Source organism: Pteropus medius, unplaced genomic scaffold, assembly GCF_902729225.1.
Source record: "Pteropus medius unplaced genomic scaffold, Ma_sr-lr_union100, whole genome shotgun sequence".
Taxonomy (NCBI): domain Eukaryota; kingdom Metazoa; phylum Chordata; class Mammalia; order Chiroptera; family Pteropodidae; genus Pteropus; species Pteropus medius.
Window position 1 is genome coordinate 18,741,700 of NW_024349802.1, and position 27,960 is coordinate 18,769,659.

A 27,960-nucleotide genomic window follows, 5' to 3' on the forward strand; every position below is an offset into this window, starting at 1 on the left:
CCAACCAAGTTTTAGCCTTAGGCTGGCGGTGTGGTGGTCCAACCGCCACACCGCCCACGCAGCGCTGCGGGCCTCTGCACTCTGACCCCCAAGTAGGGAAAGAGTCGCCTCCAGAGACTCCAATGTGCTGCAGTGGCCCCTGCGTCAACGCTCCCTCGTGCTGCGGCTACTGAGGCGGCTATTGCTACAGCTCCCCGGCGCTGATCTGGAGGGAGGGTGAGGGCGGACACGCCAGGTAATTTCTCCGCGCGTCTTTACTCTTAGTTCCCAGCACGCCCTGCCCCCCTCCCCCTCTCCCTATCCCCGCTCCCTCCCAGGCTGCTGCCAGACCGCTCACACCACTGCAGCACTTTGAGGCGGGACAACCCGCAGGAAGCACACACACTCAACTGGGCCGCACCATTGCCCAGAAGGTGGGCGCTCAAGTGGTACGTACGCCCCGACATCCATGGGCGACGGCATCTGTGAGTCCGGCTACCGCGCCAACATCTGGCTTGCGTGCGGCTCAGAGCAGGACGCGGTGATGGACGTGGGCCTGGGGCTGCGCAGCCTTCTGGAGTACCTGTGTACTCCTCCGGCCTCTTGCAGGGCAGCGGGGCCAAGGAGGACGCACCTTGCTGGCCGCTAGGGGAGGTGGCCACCCATCTACATTTCGACCACTCCAGCCTGTATTGTTCCTTTCATATGTTGCCAGGTCTATTTGCTCTTACTTTATTTAAGCTGCTTGCATTTTTATATTTGGTCATAGTTTCTGTGTGTGCTTTGTTAGATTTTGGTATCAGAATTAGGACCCTTTTGTATAAAGAATAGAGAAGTCTTTCTCTGTGCCTGGGAGGATTTAAATAACATCAGGTGGCAAGGAAATCCTGCTTTGCTCCTGATCACCATAAAGTCTCTAAAATCCCTCTTTTCATTTCATATTTGTAAAGAGTTGTATTTCTAATTTTTACACATTTGTAATCCACTGGACACATTTTCCCTATTTATCACTTTGGTCACCACCATTCAAAGGTCTCTCTTGGGCTCTACAACGCAGTGAGGAGCTTTGGTGCACAAATGTTTGAGTCCTGGATCCATCTGTCATTACATGTTTGATGGTCAGCACGTTAATATCTCTGAACCTGTTTCCTTATCTGAAATTGGGGACAATAGCAATACATACTTTATAGTGTTGTTGTAAGGAATAAAAGAGATAATCCTATGAAAAACAAGTGTTCAATGAAGGATGGTTTTTCTATGATTCTTGACTCAACAGCAAGTTCCAAAAGTTAAAGAATTAGTACGTTAGATGGGGTGGGGGGTGGAGGTTGGCGGCAGCCAGTATGTGTGTGTGAAAACCAGTATCAAACAATTAAAAAATTTTAATATCCCCACCATTCAAACACAGTTTTAACATTGGTAGTCTTTAATGCTGTCGGCAATTACTAATGAGTCTCCCTAGCTTGCTTTTATTGATTACCTCAATGTTACTAAATTTATTTTTCCAATGCTTAATGTTATCCAGATTGGTCTAAATAATAAGAGTAACCTGATCATTTTGCACAGTAGGGGCTTGTCCTTGGAGAATATGTGACCATTTTTTAATAACAGAGAAGACAATATCAAACTTAACAAGGATGGTAGAATGATAGTGGCGCAGGATGGAGAGACAAGTTCAGAAAGAAGATGGCTTTCCAAGGCTCTGAACCAGTCAGTGGAAATTCTTTGGGTCTGCCTATGAAAAAGAAGTGCAGGGTGGAAGTGATGAGCCACCCCGTGGCCAGGTGGGCTGTGAACCACTGCAAGGGCTGAGTGTCCCATCTCTGGGCAGGTACTCTGCAGACTACAGGATCTGAGTGTGTTTAGCTGGCCCTTCCACTACCTGAGCAGGGCTTATGCCTTGAAGTATCTTCTATAAACCCATCAAATAGAAAGTAATACATAAAAGGAGCACACCAGGACTTGGGAAATGAGACAGACACATGCCCACCCCCACCCCATAAACGTTCCTAGGCTGCACAGGGAGGATGATGGTTGAAAATAAGCAGGAAAGGGCTTTTTCAAATGTTCTCTTAAAACAGGCTAAAAGAAGCATGGATCACTCCCATAAATCACAGAGAGTATGAAGAGAATCTTCTTCCCCTGGGAGACTATAGATCTGCCTATAATATCTACTCAGTTATCTAGGGGCATTTCCCCAATTTTAGCAATATTAAGGGGGAGGGAACAAACACCAGCAGGAAGATTGAGGTGGTATCTCAGGTTGACTGGCCTCTGGCTGCCAGCCAAAGTCATGAGAGAGAGAGGGCACTGGAGCATCAAAGCAGCAGGGCTGAGTAGGAGGGCCAGATTCAGTGCTGTCTAGAAGTTGGCAGGATGGTTGATCCAGGGGGTGGGCTCAGCTGGGATGATTCATTTCTGTTTCACATGGTCTCTCGTCTTCCAGTAGGCTAGCTCAGGCTTCTTCACCTGGGTTGACTCCATATGTACAGCAAGAGATGAAAGCCCTGATGCACAAGCCATCACCAAACCTCTGCTCAGATCACATTTACTAATGTCCTATTGGCCAGAGAAAGTCACAAGGCTAAGACCAGATTCAAGGGATAGATTTCACTTCTTGATGGGAGGAGCTGAAGAGTCACATTGTCAAGAGGAATTTGTGGCCATTTTTTGCAATCTACTACAAGAGCCTTGAACTATGTATGCTTGGCACATAGGAGGTGATCAAGAATGCTTGTTGCAACACTTAAGAGGTAAATAATGTCATTGTCCACCACTTTTCCCCCTGCCATTTGCATATCCAGCGTCTTGATGCTGGAGCTGCGCACACATTGCTGGATTACAGTTTATGTTCCCACTGCTAGTCTTTACTCTTTGAACAGATCCAGAAAAGGGGAAACCCTTTGTCTATCAAATCAGAGTCAGCTTGGGCCGGCCACACCTCCTTCTGCCAGTTGCTGCCACTTGGGTGCCTCCTGGTGGCTCCTCTTTGCATAGCTCCACTCAAGGTGTGGAAGTCACCATGTGAATTGCCAAAGAGTTGGATAGAATGGAGAGCCTTCATAGGGAGAGCTCTCGATGTAGTAAATGGCTGGAGATGGAAAGAAAAGGAATAAACAACAAAAACAATTTTTTAATTACCATCTAGACCTTGTAGCTGGTGAGTCCTTGCTTGTTTCACTGTGACTTGACCCAGAGAAAAGGTAGGGCAGCAAAATAAAGATAATGCATATATACAAGAGTTCCATATCATTAAAAGTTAGGTGCCGATGGGTGAGGAGCAGTGCCTTTCTCACTGAATCAACATGGTAGAGTTGGAAAAGGTGACAGAGTGTCCTGGCTGGATCAGTTCGTCTAGGGCCTGGTAGGTCCCTGCTACAAAGCCCATGAAGCCCAGGATGCTGATCAGGGCGTCCTTGACGATGGTGAGGGGACTCATGCCCTCTGAGTAGTAGGTGGCGATCTCCAGGAGGGGCGGGATGATGAGGGCCAGGGCACTGCTGCTCACAGAGCCCACCAGGGAGATGACCAGGTCCAGCCGAGGGATCAGGATGGCTAAGATGCCTGCAGGAGATGATATGGGATAAATTGATCTTCTAGGCTTAGCCAAGCTTCTAAAGTTTGTTTTTAAAATCCCTTTCTTAAAACAAAAACCAGTTGTTTCTCATACATTCAGTTACATAAAGAAAAAGTTGAAAGTCCTGTAATATCTCGAATCGTATTCACTACAGGTCACACATTAAAAATTTTGTGTGTCTCCTTTCAATCACTTTTCAAATATATCGATTCATATTGTTGGGAGGAAACACTTTCCCTTTACCCACTTAGGTTCATTGATGGGGGCCCGCAAATTTTACTGGCAATAGACAGATTAACAAGAAAAAAATTTATTTAGGGCTAAGGAGCCTTCAAATGAATTGGCTCCTGGAACAGCTAAAGATAGGGGTTTATATCCCTATTTCATAAGGGGTAAAGGAGGGGTCAGAGCTTCTATGCAAGAAAAGTAGAAGGTATGACAGTTTCGGATAAAGTTTATTTAAGTAATTACTCAGATTGTGATGATGGTTAGTCTCCTTTCTGGTTGAAAATCTCCCAGAGAGGAGATTTATGACAGCTGGACTTTTCAGAAGATCCTGCTTAATTCAGCAAAGGAAGTTTAGCTAAAAATTTTTTTCCTGTCCCCCCATGGCTGCTGTTCCTTCAAATGTTTTTAGCTTAAAATAATTTTTATGCCACTAAGGTACGTTTTGAATCCCTACATATCCAACAATTAAGCTCTTAATAAATAAATAACACCAAATAACAGTGCTGGGAACTGGACCCAGTTGTTTGGGATCTATCAATGTACAAAACAGAATAATTTAAAAAAATAGCCCTGTCTTCATAGAGCTAACATTTTAATAACATGACTATGAGCACCTTTTGCAAACAATTAGAATGTAAAATTATTTCTAGGAGAAAGTTAGAGCAAGGTCACAGGGTCTCTTTAAAAGTGTGTTCTGCAGGTTTTACGCACACCAGAAAACATTTCACAAAGAAACACTAAAAGCTACAGATTTTGAAATTCTATTTTTTTAGTAGGATGTTTTGCAGGCCTGGGCTTTTACTTTTTTTTTTTTTTGATGGAAAAGTGTCACCAAGAAAGCCCAGAAGCCTCCAGGCTTCCTGTGGTATAAGAGTGAGAACAGGTCTGAAAGACAGGATTCTGACTTCTCCCTGTGTGGCTTTGAAAAAGTCCCTAGTTCTTTCCTCAGCTTGTAGCCTCATCTACAAAACGGGGATAAATGACATCTATCCTTTTAGGTACCATGGTTCATGTTGCAGATGGCATTAAAGTTTTAAACAAGTTAATTAATGTAAAGCACTAAGAAAGTTATATACTCATATGTACTGATTGGGGCGAGGCATGCAGAAGTCCTAGTTTTAGGCTTCAGGAATTATCATCTTCATATTTGAGACAAAATCCTCTATCTCTCTGGAGTCTCTAAGGTTTCTGAATGGTAATGTCCCTGCCTCCTAGGGTAAATTGGGAACAGATCACTTCAAAGGAAGGAAATCAGTGTCCAGTGAATTATGTAGTACAGCTAGAGGGAGATGCTTAGAATCACGATGAAAAGGGCCACATCATACTCAGTGCAGCAATCGCCATCATCTCCTTTGCCCCTGCTCAAATACTTGCAGAAACAGGGCACCCGGGACCATGGGGCCCGGAGCTGTAAGGGGGAGAGTGGGGCCAGCTGGAGCCAGTGAGTGAGCAGGGCCTGTCCTGGGGGCAAGTCCCGTTGGCTACTGCCAATGGGGAATGTGACCCTAGGCTTGCCATGTCATCCGCCCCACCCCACCCCCCAAAATAAAGAAATTTGGATTTGTATGTGAGATCTCTCAAATTTTTTATGTTTTATTTTTAAAATTTTTTAGGTGAGGCAACCCTTGGTTGACGTCACAGATTGCAAGGACCTTGACAGCTTACGATCCCTTATTTATTTATTTTATTTATTTTTATTTTTTACGCCTACAGCACCTGGTCTTCCTAGGCGGTCTCCCATCCAAGAACTAACCAGGCCGACCCTGCTTAGCTTCTGCAATCAGATGGGATCGGGCTTGTTCAGGGTAGCATGGCTGTAGACTCTCAAATTTTTTATGTTGGCCCAAATTTGTACAACATCATGAGGGTCAAACAACATACCTCTACTGCCAGACGAAACACACTGACTGCCATTTTCAACCTCTGTCCTGGAGATGAAGGGTGCTGGCTCTGGCCTTAGATGACCTGGATTCAAATCCTACCTCTGGCACTTCTTGGCCAGTTATCACTCCTTGCTTCAATTTTGTCATTTGTAAAGCAGGGTTTATCATAGCACTACCTTATGAGAATTCCTACAGGACTGAATAAAATTTTATAAAATATAGACTAAAAAGAGCTTAGCATGGTGGCTAGCACACCATAGATGTTTGATAAATATCAATTATTATGATTGTTGTTCGATAAGCTGTCACTCCCTCAGGCTGGACAACAGTCAATCATCTAATTAGATGTAAGAATTAGGCTTAAATGACTCACTTCTTGCAAAGCCTTTTCCAATCCCTGAAATACAGTTAGTGCTCAATTAGTGGGTTATAATGACTATCCTTTATCGTCTGGCTGATTTCTGACAGCCCTCAGGAAAAGAGCAACATTCCGTTCTCCTTTCTACTTACATGTCAGGCAGACCATGGTGAAGCGGATGGATAAGTCCAGAAGCAGTGCCCAGCGCTTTGACACCTGGGAGATGGCAAAGGGGATGATGATTTCTGCAGGGACGTAGAACTGCAAGGTGTAGGTGCACAGGATGCCGGCGACGTAGAGGAGCTTGACTGACTGGTACAACCTGCAGGACAAACCAGAGCCATGCTTACTGTGGCCACCGGGCTTCTCAGAACATCAACTTCTGACCTTGGGACGGTCCCTAGGGCTGCAAGTGTCCTTGTCTGAAAACGATGGTGGGTAAAAGGAGAGTCAGGGGTACTTGTGGGCCTTGGACTAGAAGCAGAGGGAAGGTGTGATGGGGATGTTGAATTTTATAAAAGTTTTTTTGACCTATGGAGATATGATACATATCTTTAGTCCACAGATGTGGTAGACATATCTCCCATGTTTAATAAAATTGCGTGTATGTGTGATGTGTATCTCTGTATCAGTGTTCAGGCGATTTCTTAAAAAGGCTAACTTTGGCATTTCTGTTTCTTGCTCACACTAGTCCTGATGCCTGGAACCCCACTTTACTCCATTTCTCACTGATTTCTTGAAATTCCCATCTTTTGAGGAAGTACACGTGCCAGATGCTTTTAGACATGCCCAATTCAATCCTCATGACAATTCTGCTTTATAAATGTGGAAACCTAGGGTCAGAGAGGTTAAGTAAATCATCCATGACTGTAAACTAGGAGGCAGTGCAACAGGGACGTGGACCTAGAAGTGCCAGAGTTTTCCTTCTTTGGACAGAGTTGTCTTGTTAGAGAACAAGATAATCTGTTGTTCCATCCCAATGTACTTTCTTTCCTTGGAAGTCCCCAAGACCTCTTTGCTCCTGAGGGTTCCTTTTTCTGTCCTATATTATATCTGTGTGTATATGTACTATCTGTCCTCCCCCAGTCCCACTGGATCATGAGCTGGGGAAGGTAGTGAAGCTCAAGTTCATAGTCTACTCACATCAGTACCCTCCACATGTATCTAGACTGGCATCTGCATATAATTGACATGTAGTAAATGCTTGCTGAATGATATTTATCCGCTTAGGAAAGGAGCCCCATTTGAGGCAAATTAAGCCTCCAAGTGACCCTTAAAAGGGCAGGCATCCTGTAATTAAAGACATGCCTCAGTGTGGGAGAAAATGCTATCCAGTGCTAGATAGGTTCATGAGTCTATTTAAATAGGGCACTGTTGAGGTCTGGCTCAGCTAACTGTTACATGAACTGAGTGCATTTGACCAAAATCTTTTTACAGTGGTCTTCCCAAATTGGTTCTTGTTTTACTGCTTTTTCATCCCAGCTACTCTGACATGTGGATGTGCGCCACTGGCTGTGGCAAGCAAGATTTGGTAACACAGCCTTTGTAAATATAACTGCAAGTGTTGCCACCCACCAACTCCTCTCTCTGTCTCCTGCCTTCCTCCAGCCACCTCCCTCCTCTCCTTAGGTGACCAAGGTCTCTCACTTCTTCCCTCTCTTCTTAAATCATGTCCTTCATGCTGAGCTAAGGAGGCCTCACTCAACATGGGCGGCTGTGGTTGAAGGAAGAGCTCCCCGGACAGAGAACCAGAGCCCAAGGTTCCAGCGGCAGCTCTGCTTCAGCCAGGGGAAGCTCTCTAGACCTTGGCTTGCCATCTGTGGAAGGGAGGAGGAGGCGACCTACACCTGGCCCTGAGTCCCACCACCCAAGGGCCCATAAAGTTACCAGCAGTTGGGCAGGTTAAGGGTTATGCTGGCCTTGATGTCATTTTCAAACCGCATGTAGCCAAGAACCCCGATGCCAATGTACAAGGCAGTGATGATAAACATCCCCAAAGACAGGATGGCTGGGAAGCGGCGGGTGTTCTTCATCTTGTTTTCCAGGGGCAGAACCTACAGAAATATCACCATGTGAGAAGACGAGGAGAAAGAGGGACATGCATATAAAGAAGAATGGCACACAATTCTGCATATATACCCCAAAGAATTGGTGGCAGGAACTAGAAAAGATATTTGCACACCCCTGTTTATAGCAGCATAATTCATAACAGCCAAAAGGCTGAAGCAACCTAAGCATCTGTTGATGGATGAACAGATCAACAGAATGTGGTATATACACGCAATGGAATATTACTCAGCCTTAAAAAGGAAATTCTGGCACATGCCAGAACATGGATGAACTTTGAGGACATTATGCTGAGTGAAATAAGCCAGTTACAAAAAGACAGATACTGCATGATACCATTTATATATACCTAGACTACTCAAATTCACAGAGTCAAAAAGAAGAATGATGGTTTCCAGGGACTGGGACCGGAGGAGGAAGGGATGAGGAGTTATTGTTTAATGGGTACAGAATTTCAGTTTTGTCAGATGAAAAGAATTCTGGACATGGATAGTGGTGATGTTTGCACAATAATGTAAATGTACATTGTGGCGCTGAACCGTACGCTTAAAAATGGTTAAATCAGTAAATTTCATTAGGTATATTTTACCACAATTAAAGAAAAAAAAGAAAGAAGGAAGTAGACCCTGGAGTCACAGGATGAACCCTGGACCATTCGGAGCTGGAAAGGCCCCTTCAGGTTGTCCAGACCAAGGAGCTCAGCCCTCTGGGGCAGCATGATCTAGCCAGATGCATTTTCTTTGGCCAGCAGAGTCTTCGAGACAACAGAATATGACGCCTTTAGGTACAACATTCTTTCCGCGTTCACCAGGCCCACTGCTCCTGCTCACACTGACATACCTGGCCTCTTCACCCAGACTGCCTTCCAAAGGCATTTGAGTTTGAGACTCTCAATTTCAGTGCACTTGCCCCTCTCTACAGATGGGGAGGCTGGTGGCGGGGCTGGGACTAGAGCTTCCTGGTTCCCCAGTAGCACATTTCCCCACACACTATGTTCTCAGGACCCTTCCACCCCAGATGTATCCCTGGCTCTAAGGGAATCCAACTCAAGACCAGCCTGCCCCTTGAGCCTGCTGGGCAGCCAAAGGTCACTTCTGTCTTTCAAACCAACGCTATGAAGATCACAACTCTCTGAACTGGTACATGTATAATTCTTATTTTATAGATGAAGAAAACAAGGCTCTGAAGATGGAGTAACTTGCCCCAAGTTATACAGCTTGAAAGTGGCAGAGCCAGGCAGCAGACTAGGATTGTCCTCCAAAGTGCAAGGACTGGTTTCCACCCATACTCTTAACAGCATTGTGTTATGTTTATTACTCAATAGGACCTTAGCATCTGTGCCTTTGTACTGTTAACGACTTTTTTGTTCTGCATGCATTCCTCCCCCACCGCCATGCAAATGAAAACGGCTTGTGGGAGTGCTATCAAGGGGTCATTGCTGTGCCTTTCCACTTCCTTCTGAGTTAGAGGCAGGGTCCCAGGAAAAATCCCGAGGATTACGTGGACAGCAGACAGTCCACATCCTGAGCTTTCCCATCCTGTAATACATTTTTGCTGCAAAAACTTTCCAGGCTAAAAATAATCTTTTTACAAGGCCAGATCATTCTAAATAGCTCACTCTCTCTCTCCTCCCACAATAGATAATTAGCCATTTGTGTAAAGTGCAAAGGAGCCTGGACTGGGAGTGAGGAGTGCTTAGTTTTAGCCACAGCAGTTCCCAGCTAGTGACCTAGCTCAAATTCCTTTTCCCTCTTCGGGACTTGGGCTCCTCTTCTGTAAAACTGGAGACTGGGCTAGAAGATTTCAAAAGGTAATTTTAACTCTGATACGAATAATCATTAGTTCATAGTTGGTGTTCAATAAGTATTCATTGAACAGATTATCATCATTAAGTTGGAGAACTGGGATTCAGAGAGTACCCCATGGCCAAATAATACGGCAACATATTCTGCCTCCAAAGTCATTTGCTCAACCACTGCACTCTGCTTGTTGCCATGACCGTCCACCATTCTAAATATAAAGTGCTTTCGGTTCCATTAAGATGGTGTAAGCACACTCTATCATCTCTCTCTCTCTCAATGATTAAAACTAAAAGCCCTGGGAGGAGAACATAAAGCAATGACTCCTAGACTTGAAAAGTATATAACAGCAGGTAGATTAACCAAAACCAGTAAAAATGACCATATGGCAGTGAGTTTCCCGATTTTTTTCTTCCCATATGTCCCAGTTTTGACTCAAGGGAAGCCCAAATCTTAGAACTATTCAGTGGATGCGGACAGATAGAACTCCAAGAAAAACCCTCTTTCTGGCCAGAAGACCTAGAATAGGGGCCCGTCTGAGACAGAGAGTATGCAGAGAATCCCTACTATTTTTGTTTTGCTTTTTCACTCTCCTGGCTATACCATACCCCAAGTCACATCCTAGTCACAAAGCAGCAGTCTGGTGTATCACTGACCGTGTGGTGGTCACTGATGCCTAAAATTCTGAGACAAACTCCTTCTCTCTGAGCAAAGGAACTAGGAAAAGAAGTTTGGGGAGTCCCCATAGCGTGGGGGGACATCAGGATTGGGTAAAAATCTGTGAGTCCAGTGCAAAATGAAAATGCAGGACCCCCTAGACCAAAATGAAGAATTTCAAGATGAGGAAAGAAGAGCATTAAAGCAAGCATGGGATCCTTCCAAAGGCAAGGCCCTATGTGACTGTTCAGGCTGCGTGTTCATGAAGTGCGCCTTGGTACGAATCCCTATTATTAAAAAAAAAAGTGTCCCCCTCTCTTTTCTCTCAGTGCTTTAACCCCAGGGTCAGATCTGACAGGAAGTTCACAACAGTGTAGGGAGGCTGAAACCCTGGCTCTCTAGCCAGAGGACCAGAAAAAGGAGGCACTGGGAGCTGATGAGTGTGCAGGAAACAGAGAGGAGGGGGCTGGAGAGAGTGATCTCTTAAACCTGTGAATGAAGTTCCGGGCTCAGCCCCGAGCTGCATAAGTGCGGAACTGATGTGAAGCATCAAAGCAGAGCCTTTGAAAATTGAACTATTGTGTAGACCACCATCTACATCCAGATTGGTCCCTGGGTGGCACAGAGCTGGGGTGAAGCCAAATATTACTGCAAAGGCTTTGAAAATTAATCTGATATTGGAACCATGTCCCACAGAAGGTAAATCAGGACTTGTGGTCTGAATCTAACCAGACTGGCTGCTTGCTAAAACAAAAATCAGCATTCTTCAGAAGATTTTAACAGGCTCCAGAGTCTCATAAAATAATATTCAAAATGTATATGATATAGTCTAAAATGACTCAAAATACAAAGCACTGGGAAAATCTCAGTAAGTCTCAAAGGAAAAGACAACAGATGCCAACCCTAAGATGTCTCAAATGTTAGACATATCAAAGACTTTAAAAAAGCTATTATAACCGTCCTCCATGTAGTAAGAAAGAACATTACTGAAATAAATGGAGAAATATAAATTCTCAGCAAAGAAGCAGAAGCAAAATAAAAGAACCAAGTGAAAATTTTAGAACTGGAAAACCACACTGGAAACCACACTAGATGACAGAGCACAGAGTCAGTGAACTTGAAAATAGATAAATAGGAATTATTGATTCTGAACATAAAAGGAGAAAATATATTTAAAAAAATAAACGGAGCCTCAGAAACAGATGAGACATGTATCAAAAGGTCTAACAGATTATTGGAATTCCAGAAGGAGAAGAGAAAGAGATGGGTGCAGAAAAGTTTTTTTTTTTTGAAAAATAATGGCTGAAAACTTCCCAATTTAGGTAAAAGACATATATTTACAGATTCATGAAATTAAGTGAATTTCAAACAGAAGAAACTCATAACTATATCAGATATATGATATAATTATTTTAATATGATTTTACTGCTGAAAACCAAAGAATAAAAAAAGAATCTTGAAAGTAACCAGATAAAAAGAACATATTACATATAGGGGAACAATGGTTCAAATAAGTGCAGATTTCTCATCAAAACCATCAAGGGCCAAAGTAAGGGAAACCATATTTTCAAAGTGCCGAAAACAAAACAAAACTGTCAACGTGGAATTCTGTACTGTGAAAAAATATTCCTCAGGAATAAAGGCAAAATGAAGACATTCTAAGATGAAGAAAATGAAGGCAATTTGTCACCAACAGACCAGTTCTAAAAGAAATGCTAAGGAAGGTTCTTCATGCTGAAGGGAAATGATGCAAGAGAGAAACTTAGGAATTTGAGAATAAAGTGCAACAGAAATAGTAATTACCTGGGTAGATATAATAGACTATTTTTATCCTAGCAAGATTGTTACAAGTAAGGACCATGTGTAACGATTAAAAAGCAAAAATTATAACATCGTCTGATGGTGTTTTAATGTATTTAGATGTAATACATGTGGGCAACATAACATAAAGAGGAGAAAGTAAACCTATGACTGTAAGATTTCTACAGTTTATTAGAAATGATAAAATATTAGCTCTAAGTAAATCATGCAAAGTTATATATGTATATTATAATCCCCAGAGCAACCACTAAAAATATTACAGAAAGAGATATATTAGTAAAAAATCCAATAGGCAAATTAAAGTGGAATACCAAAAAGTATACAAATAATCCAAAAGACAGCAAGAAAGGGAAAACAGAGAAAAAGCAAAAGGAAAGTTAAAACAGAAAACAAAACACAGACCTAATAACCATAATAATTATGTTACATGTAAATAGTGTAATTCCACCGATTAAAAGACAAAGATGGTCAGATTGGATTAATAAACAAGACTCAATTATATTCTGTCTGTGACCTAGCAAGCTTACTCTCAGAGAAATAAACACCTCTATTCACACAAAAGCCTATACACAAATGCTTATAGTGGCATTATTCATAATTGCCCAAAACTAGAAACAACCTGAATGTCCTTCTGCAAGTGAACTGATAAATTGTAGTATTGCCCCTACAGTGGACACTCAGAGATAGAAAGCAATGAGCTTCTGTTGCATACAAGATGGATCCTAAATGCAACTGAGTGGGAGAAGTCAGTCTCAAAAGGTTATATACCATCATCTCCTATATATGAAATTCTGGAAAAGATAAGACAATAGAGACAGTGACCAGAAGGTGGCTGGCTGCCAGGGTTAGTGGTGGCAAGGAGAATTGACTACAAAGCGGGCAGGCAGCACGAGGGAGCTTTTAGTGGTGTGGGAATTGCTCTGTCTTGACTATGGTGTACCTATGACTCTATGCATTTCTCACAATTTACAGAAATGTAGCGCCTCCCGCCCCCCGCAAAAAAAAAGTGAAGTGTACTGTATGTAAATTAAAAGTAAATTTAAAAATTATATACACAGCACTATCCTTCCTCAAGTATGGAAGCAGAGACTATGCAATAATCTACTGTAAATGTATAGTACTTTCCAGTTTAAAACTTTTTTATGTTTCATCAAATCCTGTCATATAAATTGCACACCTTAATCTGTCTTGATTTTAAAAGACTAAGAAAGACATGCTGATATGAAGATAAATGTTTAATAGATATACTGGGATAAACTAGAGCTCTGTCTAGGGCACAGAAATCCAGAAACCCAGAGTTCCCAGCTCCTGCTCAGAAGGCCACCCGCAGCACCAGGGACATTCCACCCTAATTCAAACCTTACCACGCCAATGCTTTCAAAAGAAAAAATGGCTGTTCCAAAGAAGAGAGAGTAGGTCTTCCAACTTGCTATCAGTGGCAACCGGCTGGGGTCTGGGATTTCCTATACGAGAGAGAAATGGGGTAAGATGTTAACTCTCACAGCATGTTTGGGCTCCTTTAAGACATGGGTGTTCTGAAAGTAGACCTGATTTTTTTTTTTTTAAATTTAAATGTCAAGAAATTCAGAAAACTGCAAAAGGATGTAGGCAAGAATTAAAATTGATTTTAATACTGCCCGATAACAAAGAGCTGGAGGGAAAAAAACATTGAAATATTGTCAAAGTGTTGAAGGATCAGTATCTCACAGAGGGAGTTAGGTTCATCAGCATCCAATAAAAGAATGTCTTACACATGACAGGTTAGTGCCACCTAAAGTGCCTGAGAATATGGAATGTACAGTGGTAATAGTGTTAAAAATTACTGTGATGGAGTTACAGTAATATTCTAGGGAGTCCTCCCCACCCAAATTAGTTAAATATGAAAGTTTCCTCTTCTTCAATGAGCTATAAATTGAAGGAGAGAAAAGTGTATGAAATAAACATGTTATGTACCCTGTGACCTAGAATATGAAAATCAATACGGAACCATTCCTCTAATTGGGCAATGTCTGAAAATAAATCAGAGGTAGCTATCTCATTGGGAAATTCAATTCTGTGGAATTTATCAATATTGCCTTAAGGAATACAATACTTATCCATAGTTATCCTAAAATATTTGACTTTGTTGTTTTTATTAAATTTCGTGGACAATATAACTTTTTTTTCCTTGTGACTTCTAAAAGAGAAAAACATCAGAAAGGTATTAGGTGTGCAAAGGGGCTTCTGGGATTTAAATTTTTATATAGTCTTGTCCATTATAAAATAAAAATTAGGAAGGATAGAAAAGTAGGAAATTGAAGGAAAAAAATCAACCACAAAGACATTGTCACTTACATCTGAATAAATTGGCTTAAGTAAGCCTTTCAAGACTCTCTATTTACATCTCTGTGATGAGACAGGAGGCTTTTTTTGAGTGGCCTACAGGTAATTTTGGGTGCCTGGAATTGTTGACTAGAGGATGTAAGACTATGGGTAATTCGACAAGAAGATGCTGCTTTTTATCTGCCTTTCGCTGCTATCCAATCATTACAGGAATGATCTATAGTAAACTGATCAAGATGTTTTCCTTGCGAAGCATTTTTTTAAGCCAGAATTTGACATAAAATGATTATTGGAGAAGCAACACAGAAGAGGAGATATCCAGAGGAATGAGATTTCACAGAGACATCTTTGTGGAAGAAATGCTACAATGAGGTGGGTACTAGGCTGAAGAATGGGGTAAACACTTACCTACCCTTAGGGCTGGCACCAGGTATCAGTTTATTATTGATAAAAAGCTCTGCCCCCTGGAGCAGTTAGGTGTGTGCTGTGCACTAACCTGGACACTGTACTGGGCGATGATGACCAGGCTGAGCAGCATGCTGAGGTTGGCCAACATGGAGAAGACGGATAGCACCCGGAGGTTCCGGATGAGGGCCAGCAGCACCAGGACGGGCAGGAAGGCAAGCATGTACAGTCGGGAGTCCAGGGTGGGTGTCAGAATCACTGTCTCGTTGTAATGGCAGTTGTTCGTGGTGCCATTAATAGCTTCCACTACCTGCGGAAGGAATAGGAAAAGCAAGTCAACAAATCTGTGCATGTGATTAGCTCAGTGTCTGACCCATGATCAAACTCCCTCACAAAGAGCTGGAATGTCTCACGTGAGTTAGGGTGAATTTAGGACTTCTTATTGTAAATCTTCTGCACAAATAACTTTAGTAAAAAAGAAACTTAATTAAAAATAAATAACTGGATTTATAGTGGCTATTTGTTGGCTGTTGGCAACCTAGCATCATTCCTCCGGATTTTGATTTATTTTTGGTGAATTCTCTCTTATCTGAATACAAACTTGGAGAACTGTAAGCCAAAATCATATGGCAAAGCTAAAGGACTGGTCTTTAACACAAACTAGGGCACTCACCATCTCTCCCTGAAATCTGAATCTAAACACCTAGCAAAATAACACAAAGTCAGAACAAGGAATGTAAAAATTAATTCTGACAAGGGATCCCTGGGGAGGCTGCTTGTTAGTTCTATATACATCCCCCTAACTGCCCTGGTTCTTGTTCTTTTCTGAGAGCCTTTTTTTTTTTCTTTTCTTTTCTTTTCTTTTCTTTTTTTGCTTTCTCCATCATTTTGGAAGTTAGCCAATATTCTTTCACTAAACTTATTTTCTACTTAAGTTCCCCAGCTATGTCTTTTGCTTATAACAAAAAGACCCATCACATACTATTTCTTAATTAGAACAATACTGGCTTTTTGAGTGAGAGAACTCTTCCTTAGGAGGACTGGACCATTTATTGCAGGAAATTTATCATTCCTGCCCCCTCCCCCCAATAAAAGCTATTAGCATCCCCCAATTATTGTGATAAACAAGAAACACCCTCCTGCACACAGTACAAATACCCCCTGGCAAAGTCAGGTGCAGGGGGTGTATGGTATTACTCTCATTTAGAATCCGAATGATTTAAATGATACAGTCTTATTATGTAAGTGATACAACTCATTGCAGAACAATTAGAAACTAGAGTCAGGCAAGAAGAAAATGTAAAGCAATGATAATCTCGGTACCCATAGGTAGCCATGGTAATGCATCTATACATTTTCCATATAATACCATAAATGACATGTATTATACGTATGCTTTTACAGGACTGCAATCCCAGCATACACTCTTATTTTAAAATGCCCTTTTCTTTAAACAACACACCATGGCTACTTATATGAATCATTCAGTCCTGTCATTTTCTGATTCCTTACTACAATAGGAAAATACCTAGAGCATCAGCCAGACATTCAAGGCCCTCCATCAATGGGCCCCATTCAACTCCGAAGGCTTTTCCTCTCCCTCGGCCCACACTTTCCTCGCCATCCTATTGTATTGTCTCTCCTGAGCAAGTTCCCTATGTTCCTGCCTCCAGGTGTTCACTGTTCCATTCTCTCACCTTGGCTGCCAACAACACCCTTCAACACTCAGCTCAGATACACCTCCCAAGGGAGCCTTTTCTTCCCTAGCAATCTATTCTTCCTCTGCACATTGCTGCCCCTCAGTTCACAATTAAGCACCCTAACCTCAGAGTGGTGTTAGTGGTGTCCTGCGCCAAAATATCATATTAACAATATTTAACCTTTTTTATGTTTTGGAACATTCTACTTAGCCTGTAAAGTCCTCAAGACAATGCTTGCTTTGGCTCTAGACAGATGATAAATTAAGTTCTGCTGGTATCAGATGATTTCCAAGCAGCAACCTGGTAACATGTTTTAAAAGACTTCAAAACAATCAAACTCTTTGACTCAGTAATTTTAGTTGAAGCAGTATATACTAAGGAAATAAAGGGGTATATTAAGACTTGTACAGATTATAGTAGAAAAACAGATTTTAGTAGACAAATAAAGGGAAACAAAGATCATATCTAACAATAAAGGACTAAGTCATGATCAACCTGTGTGATGAAATATTATCAAACTATTAAAAATTACATTATGAACCATAAGGAAATTTCAAATGCTAACCAGTTAATACTAAGTTAAAGTGATTACTGTGAGTGATTGGATTAAGAATAATTTTGTTTTGTTTTGAGAAGCAATATAGCATAGTGTTTAAGAACTTGAGCTCTGATGTCAAAAGGCCTGCATTTTTAACTTTGGCTCTGTGACCTTATACATATTATAGAGTTTATAGTATCAGTTTTCTCATCTACAAAATAGGAATAAGCACAACACCTACTCTAATAAGGTCATGGAGAGAATTAAATGAGGGAAAGCATATAAAATGCTCAGCACTGTATCTGACACATAATAGAAGCTAACTCTAAATGCTTACTATTTTTTCCCTTTTTGCGATTTATTTTTACATTTCCAAATTTCTAGTATTACCATAAGCAGAAAAAAAAGAAAACCCTAAAGAATAGTTTTCTTTTTTAAGCTAATTCATTGACTAAGGATGGCCTCTGTTATTACCCATATTATTTTGCTCAAATTGTTACGAGGTAAGTTCTGGATTAGATTGACGGAACTTGCTGGGGACCACAACTGTTAAACCATCACGATTAAGCAACTAAAAGGTAGATAAAAATGGCTCAAAGAAGATTAGGTATTATCCCAAAAGACCCACATCACTTTTAGAAGAGTTAAGGAAGATTTAGCTCCAAGGTAAGATTGCAAAATCCAAAATTCCTTCCAGTCTAATTTTAAAGACTAACTTTGAGGACAGGTCCAAGATACTGAACAAAAGGTACTATGGAAAAAGTAAGCACTTACAGAAATCTGCAGATATATGCACTGGGGAAGTCTGGATTCTTTGATAGCATCTAGTTTAACTTTCTTGTTTATACTGATGAGGACTCTAGGTCCCCCAAAAGAAGAAGCCATTTGTTGCACAACTAGCAGAGGACCCTCCTTTTTCATGACCTTTTCCTCCCACCTTCTCTAAAAGACTCTACCTGTTTTAAATTATCAGCCAGAAACACAATGTACACACAGCAGAAGCCCAGCTGGGTGAGTATAAGGAAGAAGCTCACCATATGCCTGGAAGAGAGGAGAGAGAAAGAAAGAACACTTATTATAAACAGAAGAGTTGGCTCGTCATTTCCATTTTTGTCCCCAGGGATTGGTGGCTCTGTACCAGCACCCTCGTTCATGCCACCACAATCAACAATGGGGCAGTAGTAAGAAGTGAGGTAACAACAGTTCTTTAAAAATAAGTCTCAACCACCCTCGCATTCTCAGCTCCGCAAGTGGTAAAATTCTTCATGGTTAAGAACCTATCTGTGTGCTTGGCTCTGTGGTATTTCTGGTAATTGATACCCATTGATGTAGGGCAATTGATACTAATTGATGTAGGGCAGTAGGCACAATATTTTTATTAGCTATCTTTAACATTAAAAAATTTTTTTCTACCACATGCCGGACACCATATTAGGCACTGAACATACACAGACAAATAACACTTCGTCCCTTCCCCTAGTGGTTTATAGATTACTGGGCGAGATGGACCAAAATTAATACGGTGCTAAGGGCCATGGTCAAAGGGTACTTTACCCAAATTATAGAGCAGATAGTCTTCTTAGAAAAACCAATATTTGAATGGGAGTCCCCTGGGAAAGGGAAGAAAGATAAAAGAAGAGGAAGAGGAGATGGAGAGAAGAGAGGAAAGAACATTTCAACAGAGGGATTAGGCAGATTTCTCTAGGGGCAAGACTACGGTGGGAAGACTGGATAGCAGATTCTTACAATTATGGAGGTAAAAGACAGCAGCTGCCTGAACAACAAAGTGGCCATTAGGATGAGAGAATTAAAGCATTTTAAGAGATACTAAGAAGCTAGAACTTACAGAACCTGGTTGAGCACCTACATCTGGGGGAAAAGGAAAGGAAATGATCTAAGGTGATTGACAGGTTTTTAGTTTGGACAACAAAATGAACCCGGCAACTCAGAAGGAAGAACAGGTTTTAGGGGAAGGAGAAGAAATGACACATTCAGTAACTGAATTGTAAAGCCTGAGGTTCCTACAGGAGATATTCGGAAGACGACTATATACTAAGGTCTGAACCTGTTGATTTGTTGGTAACAGACAAAGTCTTGAGCAGGCAGATCAGCATTGAAGAGTGTGCAGAGGGAGAAAAGGAGAAGGCAGCGTTCCAAACCCTAGAGAACAGCAACATTTAAAGGAAGGATAGAAACAAAGAAGCTGCAACAAATGCAGAGGAATGATCAGAGAAGCAGGCAGGAAACCAAGATGACAAAGAGTTTAATAGAAGCCAATAGAGACAGAATGTTTGAAGACGAGAATAGTTAATTGTACCAAATGCTGCTAAGAGGTTCTCCAGGGCAAAGAAGGTACAACAAGGAGGTCTTTTAGGACACTGGTGGAAAGAACTTCTGTAGAAGTATAAGGATAAAAAGCCAGGGGACCCATGGAAGAGATGTGAACGGGATATGCAGACGTAAAGTCAAGGGGTGGGCTGTTCTTTCACAAAGCTAGTGTGTCAGCCCCAATGCCATTTCGATCATTGCAGACCCATTGTTTAAAGCACTTCCTGACACATTGCAGGTATTAGGGAGATATCTGTTGAATAACGAGAAGTTGAATATGAGTCAGGATAGTGGCTAGAGGATAGTGTAAGGTACAGGAAGCTTTATTATTTTATTAAAGATGGAGATATGTGAACACATTTAAATGTTGAAAGTAAGAGTCCATCGTTCAAAATAGAAGCTCAAGTGATAAGAGAAGAGATGATCAGTGGAGCAAGTTTCCTAAAAAGAGCAGGAAAAGCTACTTTACGTGCCCAACAATAAGTAGAAGGATTTGAGGGGTAGTGATAGGCATAAACCTCCTCTTTGGTGAAGGAATCGGGAAAATTCAGGTTATCATCCCATAACCTTTTTAGTCTGATCATTAGCTGAATTTATTAATTCAGTATGTGAATGGACTTTGGACCAGGGGAGGTGCCAGACTCATGATGCTCTGTAGACTACACTACATGGGCAGCACACACCTCAGACACAGCAGTGGTTGGGGTATCACATCTCAAGAGAGACTTCTACAATCTGGTGCTCAGAAAAGAGTAGACATGGGGATGGGAACAGGTCTGAAAATAAAGATGAAAGAGTAGATTTAGTCCCAAGTGCGAGGGGACTGAAGGGACTGACTTGTGTGTCATCCCTGAAGGCATAGAGGTGGAGTTGCAGAGGGAAGTCTTCAGCTCACCAAAGGGTCATTAACACCTTGGCCTTTTTCTCTCTTCTCACTACAAACTCGCCCCCCAAGAGACCTCTTCTGCCCCCTGGCTTCATGGCTGATGACTTTAGTTCTGTATCTCCTGTGTGAAGATAGGTTCAAACCTATGCAACTACTCACTTGACATCTCCACTTGAATATATCTCTCAGGCTCCTCAAACACAACTTGTCCAAAACAGAAGTCATCAGAAATCTAAAAAGCAACCTTGACTTTTTCCTTTTCCTACAATCCTAAGATCCAAATCATGACCAAATTCACTTTTTTCCACCCCCATGGCCACCAGCTTGGTCCCAGCCATCACTGCCACCTGCCTGGACATTGTTAATAGCGTCCTTATGGGTCTGACTACTCTATTCTTGCTCCTCTACAATCTATTCTCCTTACAGAAGCCAGACAGATCTTTAAACAGTGCAAATATGACTATTTCCCTGATTAAAACCTCCTAATGGCTTCTTGGTTGCTTTTAAGGAAAGAATGAAACCTTCAAGAGGGTGAAAATGTACAGCTTGATGGGCCCCTGAGTCCCTCTTTAGCTTCATCTCCCTGACTCTCTGCCCTTGAGCTGCCTGATCTTTCTCTACCTTGAAACTGCCACATACTCCTTCCTGCTTCAGGATCTTCAAACTTTGCTTTTTCTTCCTCCTGGAAGGTCCTCCAGGCCCCTGCCCACTTTCTCAGTGTAATTCCTCATCCTTAAGAATTCCTTCCTTCAGAAGTCATCTCCTCTGTTCCATCCTAGGAAGCCCACCCACATCTCCTTACCTGCTTGGCAGCAACTAGGACTTCTTTCCTCCATTGTTCTTATCTCAGTGGTTATTAAATAACTGTGTCCTAAACTGTGTAATGCCTTTCTTTCTCACTGGACTATGAGTTCTGTGAGGGCAAAGCCTTGTTTGCCTTGTTCCTCATGGTATTTCCTGGGCCTGATACATAGTAGCAACTGGATAAATGTGGTTTAATAAAAATAACATTAAATATTATTAAACATTAAAAATATTAAATATTAAAACTGCATAGCAAAGGAATGAGCACCCTGTCACTGGAGGTATACAAGGAAGGGGCTGGATCAGGAAGGTTGCCCATAAACCCCTTCCATGTGGAAAGTCCGACATTATGTGCTACCTGAGCCACCATTGCAGAGAAGAAGGCATCCCTGCCAGCCACGTTTCCTTCTCCTGTATCCTAACCCCTCCTGGCAAAGCAAGAACAAGGTACCTTCCCCAGTGGGCGTGTTTCCGAAGCCAGGCGCTGGGGCTGGCTTCCAGTCCATGCATCACTGTATCTGCATAGTCCATGAAGGGCCTGTTAAGCCTGCAGGAGAAAGTACATACATAGTTACCAAGAGGCGGTTTAAACTAAGATCATATACTGAAAAGTCAGGAGACACGTAGCAAGGCAAGACCCAGCTGGAGTGGAGAGACCACTGGGGCAGTGACCCAGTGACTAAAGTTCTAGTTCAGACGGTATCTTCTTGGTGGCTAGTTTTCCTTACCTGTCAAGCGGGGCAGTTATTACATAGCAAGGGTAATAATACATGCCTTGCACTGGTACAGTAGTTTTCATATCAGTGATCCCACTGGATCCTCATGACAACTCTCTGAGGCAGGGCTAGGCATGGATTGTTAATGCCCAATTTAGAGATGAGTCATGCAGGTACGCACAGTGGCCTGACTGAGTGCACCTACTGAGTTGCGTGGCAGAGCCTCCCTTTACATCCCTGCCCTGAATGCTTTTCTCCTTTTCTTGTTGGAGGAAATGAAGAAATAAACTCTTGTTATGTGCAGAATGTTTCTGGGATGTCCCTGAAAACCGAGTACCAAAGGAACTGATATGAGGATGCCGTTTTCCTCACCTGTGGCAGAAGTGCTGGGCACACCTGACCAGGATGTGCATACAGTGGCAGGCAATGAAGCCCATTGCCAGCAAACTCAGCGGGCCCATCTGGAGGAAGGGGGAGCCAGGGGGCAGGGAAAGAAAGAAGAGAATGAATTTGTGAAGGACACTGTGGGGAAGGATTTGGTAGTGCAGATGTCATTCAAGACTCAAAGAACTTTCTAGCAAACTGGTTTGCAAACTCTTTTTAGCAGTAATGGCTGTTCTTTCAAATATAACCTCAAGCAGTAATCCAATAAAGTATGTAAAGCAATGACAATGGGGTGCTGTGATAGGAGTAGGCAATGCAGAATTTTGAGTTTCATTGGCTTCTGAGGTGTCCCCGAGAACTAGAGCTCTATATACCACAATTAGAAAATCATAGTCCAACCCCTGCAGTCTACAAGGGAAGAAACTGAGGCCCAGAGAGTGGTCAAATGACTTGCAAAGGCCACTCAAATTCTATAGCAGAGCCAAAACTCAACCCCAGGCTACATGTCTAGACTCCAAGTCTGGACCAAGCTGTCTCCCAGAAAGTCTGCTCATTGCAAACCATCATAAACCCTTAAAGCCTCTCTTCTCACCTCCCTGCTATAACCCAGTCATGCTGGCCCCAGGGGTGGCAGCCTTCCTTACCAGGATGCCTGCATTCTTCACAGCCAGGGGTAGTCCCAGGATCCCTGTGCCCATGTTGCCTTTCACCAGGTGAACCAAGGTCTGGAACGCTCTAAAGGAAAGTGAAAAGACATGAGGATGTGGGTATGTGGAGGTGAGGAGATCTAACAGATATTCCCTCACAGCATGCCAATACCTGAGTTAAAGTGGATAGGTAGGCTCCTGGCCGCCTCTCAGTCCCCATGGCCTTGCCTGGCACCTCTGGGTCTCCTGCAGGGTGACCAACCATTCCAGTTTGTCCAGAACTGTCCTGATTTATAGGACTCAATCTATGCCATTGTAACACTTACTATATAATAGATACTCAGCTAAGTACTTTGTATGTTTTATCTCATTTAAGCCTCTTATTAAGGCTAGGGAGTAGATGAGGAAACTGAGGTTAGAGGCTCTTTTAGTGACTTGTCCAAGGATATACTGGAGAGCTAGGATTTGAACCTAGGACTGCTTCAGAGTCCCTGTTTTTCACCCTACTTCTACTGGACTGCCTCCCAGAAATAGGCCCAGACAGATGAGTAAAGGGACACCCCATTTCATAACCAAGGAAACTGAGGCTCAAAGAGTGGGCAGCAAACAGCCTAAGGTCATAAAAACTAGTGGCAGAGACAGGATTGAACTCAGAGAAAAGGGAAAAAGGCAGGCAACAAAGAGAAATCATTGCGACTTTTGAATAAACAGGTCAAATGACTTGGATTCCCAGATGCGGTCTATTGGGAACTGGGCTCTAGAAGGATATTTTTTCTCCCTCAGGCCAAAGCATCAAACTGAGGAATGGCATGACTCTTCTCACACCAACAAAACCAAAGACGAACACTCAGACCCTTTAAGGCAGAAGTGAAGCTTGTCCAGAGGACAAGGTCTACCCCTGTAGAGATAAAGTTCAAAGGAGGTGCCCTCTCTGCTGATGAATTACAAAACAACTTATGTTTATACCTCTTTGTACTTGGACCAAGTTAAACCAAGGTAAGTACTGGATTTGCACCCACAGCTTTAGAAACCTTGGAAATCCCCCATGATGGCCTTCCAGAGAGACTTCTTGTGAAGAGCACTAGGGGTATTCTGGAAAGAGCCTGGCCTCTCGGGTTGGACAAACCAGAGATTAAAACCCAAGGCCACTACTTAACTAGCTGTGTCATCTTGGGCAACGTGTCCACTTTGCCGAGTCTCTATAAATGTTAGGAGGAATGATATTTTGAAATAACTGCCCTAAGCACCCATGCTTTATGTTAATCCCTAACTCCTCTAGCTTCCTGAGGGAGGATCTGCCCATTGATCTGTTAAGGTTAAGGGTTAAAGAGAACAATTGGGGGAGAAGGAAGGTGGAGAGTCCCTGCATGCCATTCCCTCCCTGCGTCAGCTTTGTTGACACAGCATAGTACCCCGTGGCACTCCAATGCTGTGCTTATTTTGCAACTAGGAAAGGGTCAGCGGGTTACTTTGGAAATTTCTAACTAAAGGGCTTGGGAAATCAGAATTTAACTTTAGGCCACTCAGCCTACTTAAAAACATAGTGTGGTCAGCTGTGTGAAGCACTGGGCTGGGAGGCAGGAAACCTGGGTTTTAGCCTCAGCTCCTTTGGTGACCTTGGACTGCCATCCTATTCACAGTAGCCAACACTTCCAGACACTGCACTTGAGTGTGTGTGTGTGTGTGTGTGTGTGTGTGTGTGTGTGTGTGTGTGTATGCAATTCACTTGTGCAGCCATCCTGGGAGGAGCAAACTGTCATCACCTCACAGAGGAGAAACTGGGGCACAGACAAGTTCTATCACTTGCTCAAGCTGGTAAGCAGCTAAGTGGGAACTGGAACTTGTGTCTGCTGGGCCCATAGGTACCATGCTTACCAAACTTGTGTTACTGCTTCCCTCCAAACAGAAGGGGCCCACGTTCTCATTTGCTTTATCTCTTGGATTCTTAAGTAGCTGAAATTGCCACCAACCCATATGTTAGTTCAGGACACAAGAGTTAGTTGGTTCTCTCAAGACCTCTGATTGAGAAATACTCCTATTCAGCAAGGGATAACCCCAAGGCCTAGAGAGTTTACTCTCAGGGTGAAGCATTCTTAGCAACCCAGAGACAAGCCTTGGGGCAAGAGAACCTGTCTCCGTGCCAGTCATTGTGCCTACCCCTAAACTGACCTGTGGGGTGGCAGTGGAAAGGGGCTTTGCCTGCCCCTTATAGTAACTTCTCCCTCCTCTACATCCCTCCGGCCCCTTCAGATTTGATTTCTGCAGGTAGCCTCCTTAAATTCACACTGCCACCGATTTATCACCTTTTTGCATATGGGAAAACTGAGGCTTAGAAAAGGGAAGGCAGAGTCACAACTTGAATGCAGGTGTTCTTTCTACTACACCAATGGGATCAAAATTTCCTTCTTAAAGCAGCAGAACTCTCCACCGCCATGCCAGCCCACCCATTTTCCTCATTGAACTAGTTGTTCTGCTTGAGTGGTGGAGGCCAAGGGAGCCTCCACCTGCAGCGTGGCTTCCTGCCTCAACTTTCAGCAGAGCCCTCCTTGTCAGGGTTTGAAAGACTCATGAGTGATCCTCTCTCTTCCCCCTACCCCAAAACACACCCCAGGGAGATAGAAGAAACTAGATTCTTCTAAATACCGTGGTTCTGATGTCATCATCGCAATTCTCAGTTGAAGTAGAGGCCAGGGTAACTGGCCTCCAAGAAGTTGGGGATCCTGTCCTTCCCCCAACATTATCAACATTGGCAAGGAGCAAAACTGACTTTAGGACCAGCACTGGATTCCAGCTCCCATCCTGCTAACAACCTAGTGCATGGTCTGGGGTAACTTGGACTCAGTTTCCCCACCCGTGCATGTTGAAGGCTGGTTCACTCTATCCCAAGGGCTTTTTAACAGTCTCCACTCTTGCCCCTTTAAGCTCTTGTCTTGACTCAGCCTGCAACTGCCCCTTCTGCAACCATGGTTTTCTCATCTGCATGATGGGTTGGGGGTCAGGCACCCTTCCCCCTTGCCCCCCAACTCCCGCCAAGGGTTTTTGCCAATGCAAGCTTCAGGGCTAGAAGGTGGACATAGGGATGGCAGGAAAGAGTACTCACGTTATGCCCTTGTCTTCTCCAAGCTGGGCAACTCAGAAGGGCTTCCATTCAAGAGACTGAAGTCCTTGTTCTGCAGCTTCTTAGCACTTTCAGGAGGTGACCCGAGGTCCAGTTTGAGGTCAACAGCGTCCTGGGAACTGCTAGCACTCTTGGTCCCGGGCATGACTGCTTCAGAAAGAGAAGGCTCTGGGTGATGAAGAGGTCTGCATTAGGAGGCAAGCAGGAAGGTGTCTAGTTAGGTGCAACCCAGTGGCTCACACCTCATTCACAGGCTCTGGACAAACTGGAGAGGCCCCACCCACCTCCCCACCCCGCTCCGTGGGTGCTCCTCCTGCCCCAAGAAGCTGAGGAAGAAGAGCCAATTGGGAGGAGGAGGAGAGGGGAGGGATCTGGGAAGGGAGTCAGCCACCCTGACCCTGCAACAGTGACTAGTCAGTGATCATTTCAATAACTAATATTTATTTAGCACTTCACTAAGAAACAGATACTCTTCTAAGCGCTTTACCTATATTTTCTCATTTAATCCTGCACATTAAATAATGAGATCAGGTTCTGAACAAAAGGAACATGCCTAAGTTCACATACCTAGCGAGTGACAGAGTAAGGACCAGAGCCCAACTCATCACACTTTTTAAACAGAACACTATTTCTGCCTCCAAGAGCATACCTACACATTGCCACCTCCTTATTCATCCCAGGGCAGGGGCTGCAGGTCTGCTGTAAGGTATCCTTCTGAGAGCTGCCCTTTCTTGGAAAACAGCTGGCGGGGGGAAAAAAGCAATCACTCACCTCTAACTGCTTCTTAGCTTTTGTGAGGCTCCAGGGAGAAAGTAGTGGAAAGTCTTTTGGAAAACAGGGAGAGGCAGAGATTGTAGAACACCCAGTAGCATTTCACTGGGCAGGACACTGGGCCAGGAGAGGGTGTGATTTGCCTAAGGTCACACATGCCATTCAGGATAGAACTCTGCCGCTAAAAAAGACCCTGGGGGTTTCTCTAGTGTTCCGTTCTCTGTCATCATCTCTACTTCAGTGACAGAAGAATGGGCCAAAATTTCCTCCTCCCTCAAAATTATAGCATTTTACTCAAGCCATACCACTCCCTGTACCACCATCTCCTATGCCAAGAGCTGTACTTAAATATCTCACAGTTAAATGGTAGCATCCCAGATTTGTCTGGGCCCCTCCCTTAAATGAGACCCTTTCCAAGGTCCTGTATGAGATTTTGAATTTGTAATTTTGCATTCTTTTCCTTAAAGAGGCCCTCTCTACTCCTTACCCCCTCCTCAATGGTATAAGCTTCAGGCTCTACAAAGCCTGGCTATATCTCTGGCTAGCACTGTTATTTTGTTTTTACAGATGTGGAAACTGAGGCTCAGAGAGGTAAAGAATAGCTTGTTTAAGGTAAAGACTAATCCTCGGTAGAGCCTGAAACTCAACCCCAGCCAGATCGTTTTATGCCTTAAGCCTGCAGCCTTGATCACTACACTGATCCCTTGCTCTGAATCCTCACCCCACCCTTCTACTGAATCAACTGAAACACTTGCTGTGGTTTGAGAAATGTCCTCTATTCATCTGTCTGACACCATTACGTGGCAGTGTTCCTGGTATGTGGGGTAGCAGGCAGCATTCTGTGGCCCGCTCATGACAGCACTGGAATTCTATAACTCCATTCTAAGCTCAGAGCTCATTTAACCCACAGATCTTGTTCCTGCTCAGGCAACAAGGTCAGTAAGTGAGGTTGTCAAGAAGCTTGAAATATT

General features: G+C 43.1%; 1 protein-coding gene, 1 long non-coding RNA gene and 1 pseudogene across 3 annotated transcripts; 1 reads left to right on the forward strand and 2 right to left on the reverse strand.

Annotated features, from left to right (window-relative positions):
- Positions 1–6,639, forward strand: LOC120581585 (uncharacterized). Its single transcript, XR_005647332.1, has 3 exons — positions 1–235; positions 318–2,732; positions 6,185–6,639. It is a non-coding gene; the product is annotated as an uncharacterized LOC120581585 (long non-coding RNA).
- On the reverse strand, positions 2,727–27,710 carry SLC36A2 (solute carrier family 36 member 2). 2 transcript variants are annotated; one of them, XM_039836641.1, is made up of 11 exons: positions 26,990–27,710; positions 26,201–26,403; positions 23,098–23,188; positions 22,442–22,530; positions 21,712–21,900; positions 18,292–18,376; positions 15,189–15,407; positions 13,735–13,833; positions 7,913–8,079; positions 6,178–6,347; positions 2,727–3,543 (listed from the first exon to the last, which is right to left on the reverse strand). In XM_039836641.1, exons 3-11 carry the CDS (start codon positions 23,149–23,151, stop codon positions 3,272–3,274), a joined length of 1,344 nt encoding a protein of 447 aa, XP_039692575.1. In that variant the 5' UTR covers positions 23,152–23,188; positions 26,201–26,403; positions 26,990–27,710; the 3' UTR covers positions 2,727–3,271. The 2 variants fall into 2 exon arrangements, with proteins under 2 accessions (XP_039692575.1, XP_039692576.1); XM_039836642.1 differs by lacking the exon at positions 26,990–27,710 and having other exon boundaries at positions 3,192–3,543; positions 21,805–21,900; positions 26,201–26,453.
- Positions 5,489–5,606, reverse strand: LOC120581804 (uncharacterized; annotated as a pseudogene).
- Positions 27,711–27,960: the final 250 nt, after the last annotated feature.

Coding starts and splice junctions, on each gene's coding strand:
- SLC36A2 (XM_039836641.1), bottom strand. CDS start 23,151: ATGGGCACAGGGATCCTGGGACTACCCCTGGCTGTGAAGAATGCAGGC. Junction 13,834..15,188: donor TCGCCCAGTACAGTGTCCAG/GTTAGTGCACAG, acceptor TCTCTCGTATAG/GAAATCCCAGACCCCAGCCG. Junction 6,348..7,912: donor CTTAACCTGCCCAACTGCTG/GTAACTTTATGG, acceptor TTTGTCCTGCAG/GTTGTACCAGTCAGTCAAGC.